We start from the raw sequence: 13,769 nt of genomic DNA, 5'->3' as shown, positions 1-13,769 counted from the left end.
TAAGACGGCAGCAACGTGGAGCTCAAGACAGTCACTGTTGTGTCACAGAAGGAGGAAGTTGTATGTGCTAAACGTATTTCTTTTAGTGGGGTGGGGATGGAATTAGGACGAAACACAAAATGGATACAAATGCCCTGAATTGAGGAGGAAGATGAGAAGCGGCATGGGAGGTAATGAGGTAATGTCTTGGCAGGTCTGGTCCCTTTTGCGGCACTTTTCTTTAGGCGTACATGGTTAACTGGAGCCACTGCAAGGATGACATCAGTTGATATTTGCACTTTTGTGAGTCACAACTCGGTAAAAAATATGCTTTCCTGTTTTTGATTGAATACACATCAAATTAGTATGTCAAGTGTTGTAATTACCTCCAGCACACTGAGTCGGATTGTCCCATCGCCATCTTGATCGAACGCTTGAAAAGCCCCTTTCGAAAAGACAATAAATAAACAAATAAATAAATAGATAAATAAATAAATGAAGACAATAAAATAAGGGTGCCCGAAACGTGGTTCGCGATGCAGTTTTTTTGCGGACTGGCTCAAGTTAGTTAATCGCGAGGGGTGTAGCGCCCCAAAAAACATTATTTGTGTACAAGAACGTGTTACAAATACGATGTTTTTTGTTTAATACACACTGCGACCTTATTATCTTATCACTCTCTGTTTTACTAAATTATTCAATAAAGTAAACAAAGATTTCAAAAAGGTGGACACCTTTAACCGACGGTGGCGCATCCCGGAAGTTGTTAGCAATCAGTTGTCTGCATTGGCACCTTGTCAACACAACTTTTTGCACTATATCTTTTGTTTTTATTTATTATCGTTCGAATTTAGTTTAATATATAATTAGCCGACGGTACCGACAAAAAAATGGAATATGAAGTGTCGGGAGAATCATTTTAAAATGGTACACGTGAGCTATGGTGGTTAACACGTTTCAAAAGTGCCTCAAATGACACCTCGCCAGGTCTCCGGACGAAGGTGGGAAGTAATAACAATCCATTTCTTTTATTGGTGATTCGTTTTTTACAAATTCGCAAGCTTTGGTGTTCGATTTATTTTTCTTCCCACGTTCAGTTCAGGGGTGTTATGGCTGTTACTCATCAGGGCAGGTTCTGTGGGAATGTGGCAGTGGTTCATCACAATCATGATCGCAGAGGTTGGTTGATCGAAAAGTAGATATTTGCTCAAAAACGTTATCCACGAATACGTTCGTCCATTTAACACCCATTATCATAAATTGGTCATGGGAGCCTATCCTTTCTGATTTAGGGCAAAAGGTGGACTATACCCAGAACTGGTCGCCAGTCTATTGCTGGGCACATATTGAGATAAACAACCATTCAAACCCAAGTTCACACAGACAGAGAGAGAGAATGAGAAAATGGATGGAAAACAGTGAAATTTGGACTCGTTTCAACTTTGATAGTTCAAAGTCACAGTGTAGACTGCAAGGTTAAAATATCCCATCAATCAGGCTCCACAAATAACCCGCACTTGATGCGAAAAGCTATCAACCCAGCTAAACAGAACACAATTGGTGAGGAACTAGATAAAATTATAGCAGAGAAAGCACCTCCATGGGATCATTCCTCAAGATGGTGAAAGAAGAAGACTATGTTCCTCATCAAGTGTTTTATGCTGATGAAACCGGCCACTCCATTCCATCAAGCCATCAATGACCATCACAAAGGTAAAAAAATGACTTTATTATACTGTACAGTTTATGTCTTTAATTATAATACCATAGCACATTTATTATACATTAAATAAGGTGTAGTTTTAAGGCTTGGACAATTAGAAAGTAGAAAATGATGTTTTCTGGGGATCTGGGAACAGATTCTTCTCATTTTAATGGTTTCCTATGGGAAATTAATTTTTGGGATACACACTTTGCCTTACACACCCTGTCTGGGAACAAATTAAGTTCATAAGCCGAGGTATCACTGTATCTCCTATTTACAGGAAACGGATAACTTCCTGAATATCCTCCTCCATTTTACTTCCAGAATGACACGACACTTACTGAACATGGCCTCGAGGCGGACCAGGCAACTGATGAAACTATCGAAGTCGATATTCATGCTCTCGTTGGCGTAGCGCATGGTGATGATGTCATAAAGCTGGTTGTTGAGGCGGAAGCCTGAGCAGGACACAAGACACATGACTACACAGTGACAAGAAAATTCACAAGAAGGGTGAGTTTATGAACTTTTTCACATTGGGGGACGGTGAAGGCGACGTCGGCCATAAAGGCGATCAAGGTAGGTGACTTCCAATACCTGCATCGTTGACAGCGTTTCTCATCTCGTAGCTGTTGATGCTGCCCGACGGGTCGGGGTTATAGTGCTTAAAGATTTCCTGAAAGAGAGTGAGTGAAAATTTGAGTCTGGAAGAAGAAAAAAAAAAAAACGTAGAGGACATTACGGCATTTGCTGACCTGCCATTGTTTAATTTTATTCCAAAGATGGCGGAACTCCTGAAAATTGAGGCGGCTTGTTCCGTCGATCTGAGTCCAGACAGTTAAGACCTAACATTTCGTTAAAAAAATGTAAATAGCAGTAGCTGTCAGTTAGGGCCTGCAAGGCCTTCTCTGCAGGCCTAAAAATATCTCAATCACAGACTAATGTGAATTATACTTTCTCCGTGTTTTTTTTTATTAAATACAGTAAAGTCTCGTAATATCGATATCGGATATATCGATAGTCCCGGTTTTATCGATACTATTTCTTTGCACGCACGGAGAAAATTACATGCAAACAGGGTCGGATATATCGATAGTCCCGGTTATATCGATATTTTTTCGGACTCCCTTGAATATCGATATAACGAGACTTTACTGTAATTCAAACTAGTCTTTCTACTGTTGCGCTGCTTCCTGATGTGTGTTTTCGTATTTAAGAATTTAACCAATCACATTTCAGCCATCATTTGTTACCAGAGTCAGAAATCTACCTGGACGCATTCACAATTAGTTCTGTAGGCCCTGAGCATAAAATAAGCGTTAATGAAACTGTTGCTTTAACCCAGGGGTGTCAAAGTCATTTTTTGCAGCGGGCCACATTGTAGTTATGGTTTCCTCTCGAGGGCCGTTATGAATTTGGGGAACCCATTAGAATGTTTAAATCCCTTCAAATATTACATATAGAGCACACAGCAAATTAATGAATAACTCGTTTTCAAATCTGAAGTCAAGAATAATGACTTTTATTGTGGTTGACATCCAAAAATATGAAATTTTGGCTCAGATTTTAGCAATCATCATGGAATTTAACAAGTTTGATTTGCTTTCGCGGGCCGAAAAAAACGATGTGGCGGGCCGGATTTGGCCCGCGGGCCTTGACTTTGACACCTGTGCTTTAACCAATCGGAGTTCGAGAAGGCCACCCAAGGCCTGCTCGAAGGTGGTGGAAACGGCAGAGTTTTCGCAAACTATGATTACCTAGTCACATGATTGGCTAGTCACAAGCAAATCATAGTATCACTAGCCGCTAGTGCTAAGAGCATACTGGCCAAAGCTAGCACACTGTATCTGTAGCGAGCTGCATAAGCAAATATTTGGTTATGTCGATTTAATAGCTGTTTTGTCAATCCAAGAGGACAAAAAAATGGATTGAGTTGCAGATATACTGTTCAAGCCATTTTCAAGACAGACTTTTCAAGAATAGATGGACATAAGGTTGCACAGCGCCGAAGCTAGCAAAAAAAGGCAAATAATATTGCAATTTTACGTGGTTATCATGAATCCACATGTTCCTAAAAAAAATCGAACAATTTAATTTTCTTCAAATCGCAAGTTATTTCCTGGCTAAGGGCACCCTCTAGTGGACGTGTAGTACATCACACCAAACTCGCATCTGTGAATTGATTCAGCCATAGCACAACTGAATAATAATACATTTCATTTATAAGCGCCTTTCAAAACTCTCAAGGACACTTTACAGTCACAGGATATTTTTTTTCTGCAGGTGATCAGCGGCTGCCACAACTCAAATAGAGATAAAGTTATCTAGCTAGCTAATAGATAACTAATCGATAGCAAGCTAGTTAAATAGCTAATATATATCAACGATTAGTCCTGTAAAAAAAAATAAATAAAAATAATATAACAACACAAAGACACAGTCATTCATTCTTCAGCACTTTCTGCACCCTCTTTGTGACATGAAGCAGTACTAGATGAAAGAGGAGAGGATCAAAGGATCCTTTTCAGCAGTGGATCAGGGACGTCATGGTGGAATGTGCACGTCTACTACAAGCTAAATTTACTTTCCACGCTTCTTTACTTTACAGTTTCATTTTACTGAGAATACAGCGAGGACATGGACATGCTGTATCACTGTACTGTTTAGCAAGGAATAGATAAAAAGGACGAAGATCAAATCTTCCATTTCGGAGCGGAAAGCGGGCAAGGTGGTAAGGCCCATACATACTATAGGTTTTTGTTATCTATAACCATAATAACTACAATTATAATTTTAATAATAAATACTCATGATAAGAAAGTAAATAAGAAAAATGCGTCCAAGATGGCTCCCTGTTTTGCACTTGATACGAAGGATACATCCATCAGAGCTATCATGCTCCTGCAGCTCTCCAGGCTGAAGCCCTCTGCGCTCAAGTTCTTGTCTGGAGCACATCATCATCATCATCATTGTTAATATCATTAATCAAATACAATCAAATATATTATGTTGGTCAACATTAGCTTCCTAGCTCCTTCTGGGTAGAAAGTGATTGAAATCCGTCTGACCTGAACTGAAAACAATGGAGAAATCCTGCGTTTTGCGTGCAGCGAGATAAAATATTTTTCGATCGCCTTTACAAAACAAAATGACCTGGATTGAACGTTATCAGATTTACTCACGCTTGCTCATGACCCTGTTGAGAACCTTTCTCAGCTCGTTGGCCGTGACCTCCATGTCCTGAAAGAGGGAAAGTCACAGATTTCGCAGATGTTAGACTCCATTTTATCACGATTTGCAGTGAAGGGAAGTAATGTAAAAATTTGCTTGCGCGCCATGTAGTGGTACGTTGGCGCTAAGATAAAATTTTAAAATGAATGGAAGAGCTTGTGCCATTTAGTGTTATTGTGACACTCCACCGCGAATCATGCTACTAACATAGCATATTAAGATACCATCTGCTAGCTTACACATTTAATGCTAGTTTAGTATTTCTCGGGCTACTATTTTGTTGAAACTTGACGGAGGTGGAAGGTATTATTGAAGCGAAGCTATGTTCAAATCTCTAGTAACACTCCAACCCGAGTCATCCTACTAACATAGCATGTTCGGCTAACATCTACTAGCTTGCACATTTAATGCTAGTTTAGTATTTCTCGGGCTACTATTTTGTTGAAACTTGACGGAGGTGGAAGGTATTATTGAAGCGAAGCTATGTTCAAATCTCTAGTAACACTCCAACCCGAGTCATCCTACTAACATAGCATGTTAGGCTAACATCTGCTAGCTTGCACATTTAATGCTAGTTTAGTATTGCTCGGGCTACTATTTTGTTGAAACTTGACGGAGGTGGAAGGTATTATTGAAGCGAAGCTATGTTCAAATCTCTAGTAACACTCCAACCCGAGTCATCCTACTAACATAGCATGTTCGGCTAACATCTGCTAGCTTGCACATTTAATGCTAGTTTAGTATTTCTCGGGCTACTATTTTGTTGAAACTTGACGGAGGTGGAAGGTATTATTGAAGCGAAGCTATGTTCAAATCTCTAGTAACACTCCAACCCGAGTCATCCTACTAACATAGCATGTTCTAACATCTGGCTTAACATTTAATGCTAGTTTAGTATTTCTCGGGCTGCTATATTGCTTGCGACATGTTCAAATCTCTAGTAACACTCCAGAGTCATCCTACTAACATAGCATATTCTGCTAGCTTGGCTAGCTCGGGCTGCTATTTTGTTGAAACTCGATGGGTGTGGAAGGGATTAGTGAAGCGAAGCTATGTTAATATCTTTCTAGCAGTTTCAAAATGGCAAAGCACACTTAAGTACAGATTTGCAAGTATTTTTGAAACCTCTGGTGGTCTGTACTCACGTCGCCAGCCAATTCTTGAAATATGGTCCGAAACTGCTGATCTTCTTCGTTCTCCTCCTCCGCTGAAGTTGGCTCTGGCTGGTGATGTAAGGATGGAGATGGATATAAGGGGTACCCGGACCACCGTAGTGAGATATTAGTTTCATTAAAATGTAGTCATAAGATTTGCCATTGTAAGCTACAATGCAGAGTAACAAACACGCCAAGGCCTGTGTGACAATAACAATCAAAATAAAAATAAATACATTGTGGGGACTCACCACGGGATGGTCGGCCTCAATTCTGTTCTCAATCTCCCTAAGAGAAGAAATGGTCACCACAATTACTAACAACAGCAAGAATTACAGATTGTCGCTTGATACCGTGCTCTAAGAAAAAACTATTTTAGCCATACTGCTGATATAATTAGCGACGGGCGTTTGACGTCATACATTTTCACAAAAGAATCAACAAAGTGAAGAACTTCCCGTAGCATACTCCATTCATCGATAGTTCCTTCATTCAATATCATGCCCGTCGCTAGTTATAATCATCAGTAGTAGCATGTAGCATGTGTGAGTATCCCATTTGGAGAACGGATTCCTGTGCGGACTCCCATGGTCCATCAGCCGGCATCTGGCCCGCGGTAGGACAGTGGAACAGGTCCGGTGATGGTCGGTCGGCAGTGGTTCACTGAAGATAATTTTGAACGTTTACCGCAGATCGCCCCGGCCGGGATTGGCTTGTCTTAAAAAAGATTCCATAACAGCCTCGAACTGGGACCGCTTTCTTCCAGTTCTATAAATCAAATCTCCATTAAAATGGTTCGTTCTTGGCAGTGTACCCCTAAACCCCACCTCACCCATCCCACCGACCATGACACCCCAGTCACAGACCCACTTTTGTATTTCAACTCCAAATTTGGGGTATGGGAGTCACTCTCATTGCAATCGCTGCTAGCTAAAGTCCTCTAAGATCACAAATGAGTGGCTAGCTCTCCCCCAAGAAGAATCCGTAAAACGGCGACCACTCACTCTGAGGTGTTCCTCTTTTCAGAGAAAACCCGTAGGATGAACTCGCCTTCCTGGTGAGGCTCGTACGTGGACGGTACGATGACGTACTCTCCCGGACTCAGTCGGAAGCGTTGGCTGACCTCGCGCAGGTTGATGTAGGACTTGCAGCGCGCTCTTGATGAACTGACCAGGAAGAAGTCCTTGGGCATGTGCTGCTTGTTACCGTGCATCTGGAAAAGGGTGAGGGACATTCAGCAGGGATCCCCGGACAAAAGAGAAGGACTCACCTCGTGGATCGGATCTTGAACTTACCTCCTTTGGGACCTGTGGACAGACAGAGGAGATGGTTAGCAATGAGGATGTCTTTCCGATTGGAAATGGGAGCTCCTCTGGTTCTTTGGTAATAATTCAAGAGGTTTGGTACCTCTTCTTGAATTCATAGTTCACACTGTCTGTCGTGTTATTTTGACTTCCAGATCATTTTGTTTTTACGGCTCAAACATGGAGGTTAACAAAAAGATGCTAGCTGAAGTACCATATATTTTAGAGCAGAGGACACGCTTGATGTTTGTTTATTTTGTGGTTTTGGGGAATGGTCTGAAGGTCTAGTCCAGTGGTTCTTAATCTTGTTGGAGGCACCAAACCCTACCAGTTTCATAGGCTCATTCACCGAACCCTTCTTCCAATGACTACTAACTGCAGACGAGACTGAGGGGTGGACCTCTGTGGCGGAGGATCCACCGAACCCCTAGGGTTCAATCGAACCGACTCACTGAACCCCTTGGGTTCGATCGAACCCAGGTTGAGAACCACTGTTCTAGTCTATAACTTTAATGTGACTATCCAAAATGGAAGCCGTCTTACGAACCTCATAGATGGCAAAGCCAATGGTGAACAGGTTAGCACCCATCCTGCGCTCTTTCCGTCTGTTCTTCTGCATTAGAGCCACAACGAAGGTGCATCCAACCTCACTGTCCTCCGGGTCGTCGTCCTCTTCAAGCAGGCGAAGGCGGTACTGAGGGTTGGTCCAGAAAGTCTCTGCGGGATCGAAAATAAGAACCCTGTGGTTCAAAACCGGCATCTGCCACTTATCCAGACCTAGGTAGTCAAACCAGGTTCCTGTGACGGCTCCTGTTCTCAGCTATCTACTCCAGTCACGTGTGATGGCATCCGTTATTTGGAATCTTAGTAAATCGGGATCACAGTTCCTTGGGTCTCTTACCGGGGTAGTTTCTGCAGCCTCCAGCCGAACAGCCTCGAACCCAGCGGCCCTCGTTTACGGAGACGGTCCATTTGTGGATCTTGTCGTCCTCCAGGGCATCAGGGGTAAGGTTGCAGATCTCGATCTTTGTGTAGTTCTTCTTGAAGTCTTCAAAGGACATCCTGGAGAAGGGGGAATATGAGTGGATTAGGTACCAGATTGGGGGAAATCAGGATTTTAAGGATGCTTCTGACTGATTGATGAACCAAACAGTGATGCAAGCCTGTCTGCTTTCCCAATCAAGAAAATGATTATTTATTTATTAGTTTTTAGTTTGTTTATTTCTGTTTATTTGTTAATTTATTTGTTTATGTGTGTGTTTATTTATTTTTAAAGGTATTTTTTTCAAGAAGAAATTCAGATTTAGCTAAGGGAAAAACACTATAGTCCAGAAAAGAATATTTATTTCAATTTTGGGGTGAAAAATAGGGAAAAAATCTAATGAAATGTTCAAATTAAATCCTAATTAAATCCTAATTCCTATAAAACTGCAATCAAAATGTTTGTTTGTTTTATTTCAAGAGAAAAACTATATTTTTATAATATATATACAATACAATACTGTACATATTGATTTATATAGCGATTTAACAACAGCTGAATATGTAACAAAGCGCTTAACATGGACAACTATCATATACAGGAAATAAAGCAGTAACAAAGATAGTAGAATATATTTTTTAAATAAATATTGATCTTATCTCGCACCACCTTACCAGAACTCTCCATCTTCTATGCTCTTGTGTTGTAGCTTCTTCTTCTCAGCCTTGGCAAGTGCGGCCCACTCCTTTGAGCTAAAAAAAAATGGGAACAGACAACCGAAATTTAAAAGTACCAAATAATCACTGGGGACGAAAATTTATCATCCGGGAGGGATCCTGACTTGTCACTCCAGGGTCCATTCCACTCCACCTGGCCCCAAGGGTTCCTCAGACGGACGAGGTGCACTTTGGCCTCTCTGTGCTGCGAGGTCTGACACTGTCCAAGACAAAAATTCGAAAATAAATAATTTTATAATTCATTTTCCTAATCAAAAATGTATTTTTGCTGCCCGTCTTTTTTACCTCCTCCACCGCTGTCACCGAGTAAGCGTGGCCCTTCACTAGGCCCGTGGTGGTCCGGGTCTCGAAGCGAGCAGGGACCAGGGACTGTGGGATGGAAATATAGCCAAAATATGTCTCTTGATCATGAAAAATACCCGCCGTTAAATTGGTTTTCCCAAAATCAATCCCAAAGAAGATGGCTGACTCTCTTCCTCCTACTCAAAGCATGACAAAAATAATCATAATAATTCACACAATAATGCTAGCGAGATGGATAGTTACTTAGCTAATACACTGAATGTCACTATTAAAGACACAGAATGCTTAGCTCGCTAGCTAGAATATAGCTAATAGATAGCCAAAACAGATAGCTAGCGAGATAGCTAGCCATTTAGATAGCTATACAGGTAACATGGACTTACGACTACCCGTACTTACGACCATGGCCTCCAGACCCTATTTTTAACATTTTAAGAGGGGGTGGTTGCGAGTCATTTAGCCTCCGAGTCTCTATTCAACATTTTGAATGGATTTCGACTTATGACCATTTCGACTTACGACCGTTTGGTCGGAACGGAACTCGTCGTAAGTCGGATGTTACCTGTATAGCGAATAGATAGCTAGCTAGATAGCTAGTCAGCTAATACACTGAATGTCACTACTTAAATAACTAAATACATAATAATAATACATTTAATTTATAAGCACCTTTCAAAACTCAAGGAATTTTTGTTTTTTTTGGGCCAGTTTCCTATATACTGTATATATCCCTCATGGAACGAGGTGGCAGTGCCAGACCTCTGCTTTGATAGGTCCCTGCTGTAAGGTTGGGGGCGAGCAGGACTATTCCCTGAAGCTAATCTGATTACTTCTCGGTTGAATTATGTTTTATGACTGGCCGCAATACGAAAAACTCACGTCAATGGAGCATCCCATGAGGGAACCTCTCTCCAGAGCCTTCTTCATGATTTTGTAAAGGTCTTTGGGGGCTTCCTTCATCTCGTAAAATTCGGTCACCCCACCTGTGAAATCCTCCATGGCTTCGGTGGTGTTGCCGCCTTTGAGGGCTTCGTAGGAGCCGTGCAGTCTGGATAAAGGTTAAAGGTCGCAATTTTGGACATGCGTTAATGTGTGTGACTTATACATAAAAATTAAAGTATGGTCTCACCAAAATATTAAACTGATTTTTTTTTTCCCGAGGCGATTCAAAATTATTTGAAAAAAAAAATCCAGCATCTCACTTTGCATAAGCCTTTTCCAGCAAGGCACTCCAGAACTCGTTTCTTTCCGCTGACTTCGTGAACACCAGCTGGTTGTTTACAGTAGGGATGCGGTCATCAATAACCACGTCCACCCAGTCGCCATAACGCCAGAACTAACGTAAAAAGGGTGTGAATCAAAGTTAAGGATTTGTCTTAATGCAGAACTTTGGGAACTCCATGACTGAACCTGGAAGTGGAAGATCCCGGCGTAGTCCTGCGTCAAGCTCTGGTCTGGAGGAACCACCCGGTAGAGGAGCTTTTCGTTGAGGGTGAGGCAGGCGATGGCGGCAAGAAGCCAGCAGTCACCTAGACATAAAAAGGTGGGTGGGTCTGAACGCGCGTCATTGAAGTCCTAGGGTCGCCATGTTAGGTGAGTTGTTCACTGACGCAACAAGTTTATTTTGGGGTTTTCAAGCTTTCATTGACAGGGTTAACAATGAGAACTGCTGCTGGCTGGATTCCCTTCCGACAGAGTAACCACAATGCAGGGGGAGGGGGGACCGACCATATGCAATGTGAATGGGTGGGCGGGGTCGAGGGAAGGAACGTCCTTAAGTCCCGTTATGATAACAATGATTTGTTTTAATTGACATTTTTTTCTCTACCCTCCAAAATCGTTTCTTCACGATTATGACGATTTTCTATAAGGTCCACAAAAACTCACCAAGATCCCCCTGGCAGATGTCAGTGCGACTGGCCCCGCCCACAATGAACTGCGGTTTCTCGCTAATTTCCTGCACGGTGAACAACAAAGAAAAGTACATTCATCCATGTTAAAAAAAATAAAATAAAATAATGAACTGAGCTCGAACTTTATCAACTGCAACAAACTATTAGATGAAAATGAGCAAGCGAGACCACCCGCTAGCATTTAATTATCACCACTTTTCACAGACAGACAGACACACACACACACACACACACATTCCTGTTTCAATGGTTTTGTGAGGTCCGGATAACTCCAGATAAGGAGTGAGGACCACCGTTGCTGATAAGTTGAGAGAAGAACTCGTGTTACATTTGAACACTAAATGCCACCCCATTTCCCACACCAACTTCTTGAAAAACAAAGCAATAATAAGTGGACTTCAAACTGAAATAACAGCAGGAGTGAGGTTTCTGAATGGGTACATTCAAAGTCCTTACTCCTGTAGTGAATTTGGTTAAAATATTGTTTTACTTTTTGTGGTATGAACTTTCCCCTCTCATTACACTCACTACATACTTGGCAATAAAGATGATTCTGATTCTGATTAAACACGGACACACACAAACACACACAGTGAGTAAAACGTGTGTGTATCCAAGTGAAATGAAAATACACACCAAAAAAATCTCTGAAACTTTAACAGATGTGTATATATAGACCCTCTAGAAGCCTTTAGAATGAAAAACTTTTGAGGACCGGCCAAAATGTCCTCACTACGTGTGGTATAAAATGTGAGTGGTCCTCACAAGACTAGTCATACAAACACACACACGATTAATTTCCCTCCTCACACACACAAACACACACACACACCCGTCAATCATCCATACTTCATCCCTCCCACTTACTTTCGGCCTCTTCCAAACGATGTTCTTGACTTTATTGGACTTGTGTCCAAGTTCTTTGAAGCCCAGCGACTCAATGCTAGCCGGGAAGGAGTCGTCATCAAAGAGGGTACCTCGCTGGACGTACTCTTGCCGCAAGGCGATAAAATCCTGGCCGTTGAAGCGTAGCGGCTTGTTAAGGGTGCCTTCGCCGTCGCGCCGCTCTCGCTCGCGGATGAGCCGGTCGCAAAAAAAGCCAGACGGTCTGTAGGGCATCTCGTCCCCCCACGCTCTCTCTCGCTCAACTTCTATGATATGCCCTGTGTGCGTGTGTTTGTGTGTATATGTGTATATGTGTGAGTCAGCTTGTAAATAGTTCTTTTGGGGACCAAAATCGATAGTGGGACTAAAGTTGTCAACCTGGATGCGCTGGCATAAATCCAAAGACCAAGTGCCTGATGGGTTAAGCAGCTTCCCCCTCCGAACGCTCAGAAAAAGTCAATTCGGCCAACATACATGCACGGAAATGGCACATACTTTGTGCACGTGTGTGCGTTGGTGACCATTGGGCCGACACACAATGGCGCGTTGGTCATTGTTGGGTGACACAAAGGCCAGCGGGCCATGTCAGAGGCCATCCAAAGCATGGCCGCTGGATGCCCCTGCCTCAGCAGAAGGCATTCAAGCGCCTCTCAATTGGAGCTCAGAGTCCAGCGTTCTCAGCAAGAACCCGTTTTGGAGTAGGTTAATCCTCCACCGCTAGATTTCTTCGAAAGGGACAAAAAAACTGGGAAAAGGTATCCCTAAAAATGTTCTGACGGGACACATTTTTAAGGAGTCAATTTGTTGTGATGACTGACTCAAAGGCTTGGATTACAGACAGAATTTCTATCCGTGGCATTGAAGGACTCTGTTTTGGTGGCTTCAGTATAGCTTTTTGCAGATGATGTGGTACTGTTGGGGCCTTCAAGCGGGGCTCTTCAACTCTCACTGGAGCGTCTCGTAGCCGAATGTGAAATGATTGGGATTAGAATCAGTACCTCCAAATCTGAGACAATAGTTCTCTGGGTCAGGGAGGAGATCTTGTCCCAAGTGGAGGAGTTTAAGTATCTGGGAATCTCGTTCACAAATGAGGGTTTGAGGGATCGATCGATTGATAGACGGATCGGTGCGGCGTCTACTGTGATGCGGACTTTGTACCGATCTGTCGTGGTGAAGAAGGAGCTGAGCGTAAAGGCGAAACTCTCAATTTACCAGTCGATCTACATCCTAACCCTCATCTATGGTCACGAGCTATAGGTCGTGACCGAAAGAAAGAGATCCAGGATACAAGCGTCTGAAAACAGCTTTCTCCGTAGGGTGTCCGGGGTCTCTCTTGGAGATAAAGTGACAAGCTCGGTCATACGGGATAGGCTCAGATTGGAGCCGCTTTTCCTCCACATAGAGAGGAGCCTGATGAGGTTGCTCGGGCATCTGTTTAGGATGCGTCCTGGATGCCTCCCTGGTAATGTGTTCCGGCTATTCCCCTCTAGCAGAAGGCCCCGGGGGCAACCCAGGACACACTGGGGAGACTATGTCACCCAGCTGGCCTTGGAACGCCTCGGGATCCAACAGGAAG

The 13,769-nt window shown here is 42.7% G+C and overlaps 1 protein-coding gene and 1 long non-coding RNA gene across 4 annotated transcripts; one reads left to right on the top strand and one right to left on the bottom strand.

Annotated features, from left to right (window-relative positions):
* Positions 1-103: 103 nt before the first annotated feature.
* capn3a (calpain 3a, (p94)) lies at positions 104-12,575 on the bottom strand. Of its 3 annotated transcripts, XM_089005040.1 has the most exons (22): positions 12,176-12,575; positions 11,283-11,352; positions 10,806-10,924; positions 10,598-10,731; positions 10,275-10,443; positions 9,378-9,461; positions 9,197-9,291; positions 9,030-9,107; positions 8,275-8,435; positions 7,921-8,090; positions 7,365-7,376; positions 7,074-7,282; positions 6,757-6,837; positions 6,321-6,357; positions 6,061-6,138; positions 4,863-4,924; positions 4,555-4,639; positions 2,440-2,508; positions 2,282-2,360; positions 2,026-2,142; positions 366-424; positions 104-247 (listed from the first exon to the last, which is right to left on the bottom strand). In XM_089005040.1, exons 1-22 carry the CDS (start codon positions 12,425-12,427, stop codon positions 221-223), a joined length of 2,247 nt encoding a protein of 748 aa, XP_088861166.1. In that variant the 5' UTR covers positions 12,428-12,575; the 3' UTR covers positions 104-220. The 3 variants fall into 3 exon arrangements, with proteins under 3 accessions (XP_088861166.1, XP_088861167.1, XP_088861168.1); XM_089005041.1 differs by lacking the exon at positions 6,757-6,837 and having other exon boundaries at positions 2,026-2,166; positions 4,555-4,628; positions 4,867-4,924; XM_089005042.1 differs by lacking the exon at positions 6,757-6,837 and having other exon boundaries at positions 4,564-4,628; positions 4,867-4,924.
* LOC148893355 (uncharacterized) lies at positions 579-7,235 on the top strand. The gene is made up of 3 exons (XR_016116065.1): positions 579-1,692; positions 2,009-4,415; positions 7,096-7,235. It is a non-coding gene; the product is annotated as an uncharacterized LOC148893355 (long non-coding RNA).
* Positions 12,576-13,769: the final 1,194 nt, after the last annotated feature.

This window comes from Hippocampus bargibanti, linkage group LG09, assembly GCF_051943395.1.
Source record: "Hippocampus bargibanti isolate YZ-2025 linkage group LG09, ASM5194339v1, whole genome shotgun sequence".
Classification (NCBI taxonomy): domain Eukaryota; kingdom Metazoa; phylum Chordata; class Actinopteri; order Syngnathiformes; family Syngnathidae; genus Hippocampus; species Hippocampus bargibanti.
The sequence above is the reverse complement of the archived record's forward strand: the minus strand, read 5'-3'. Positions and strand labels throughout refer to the sequence as shown.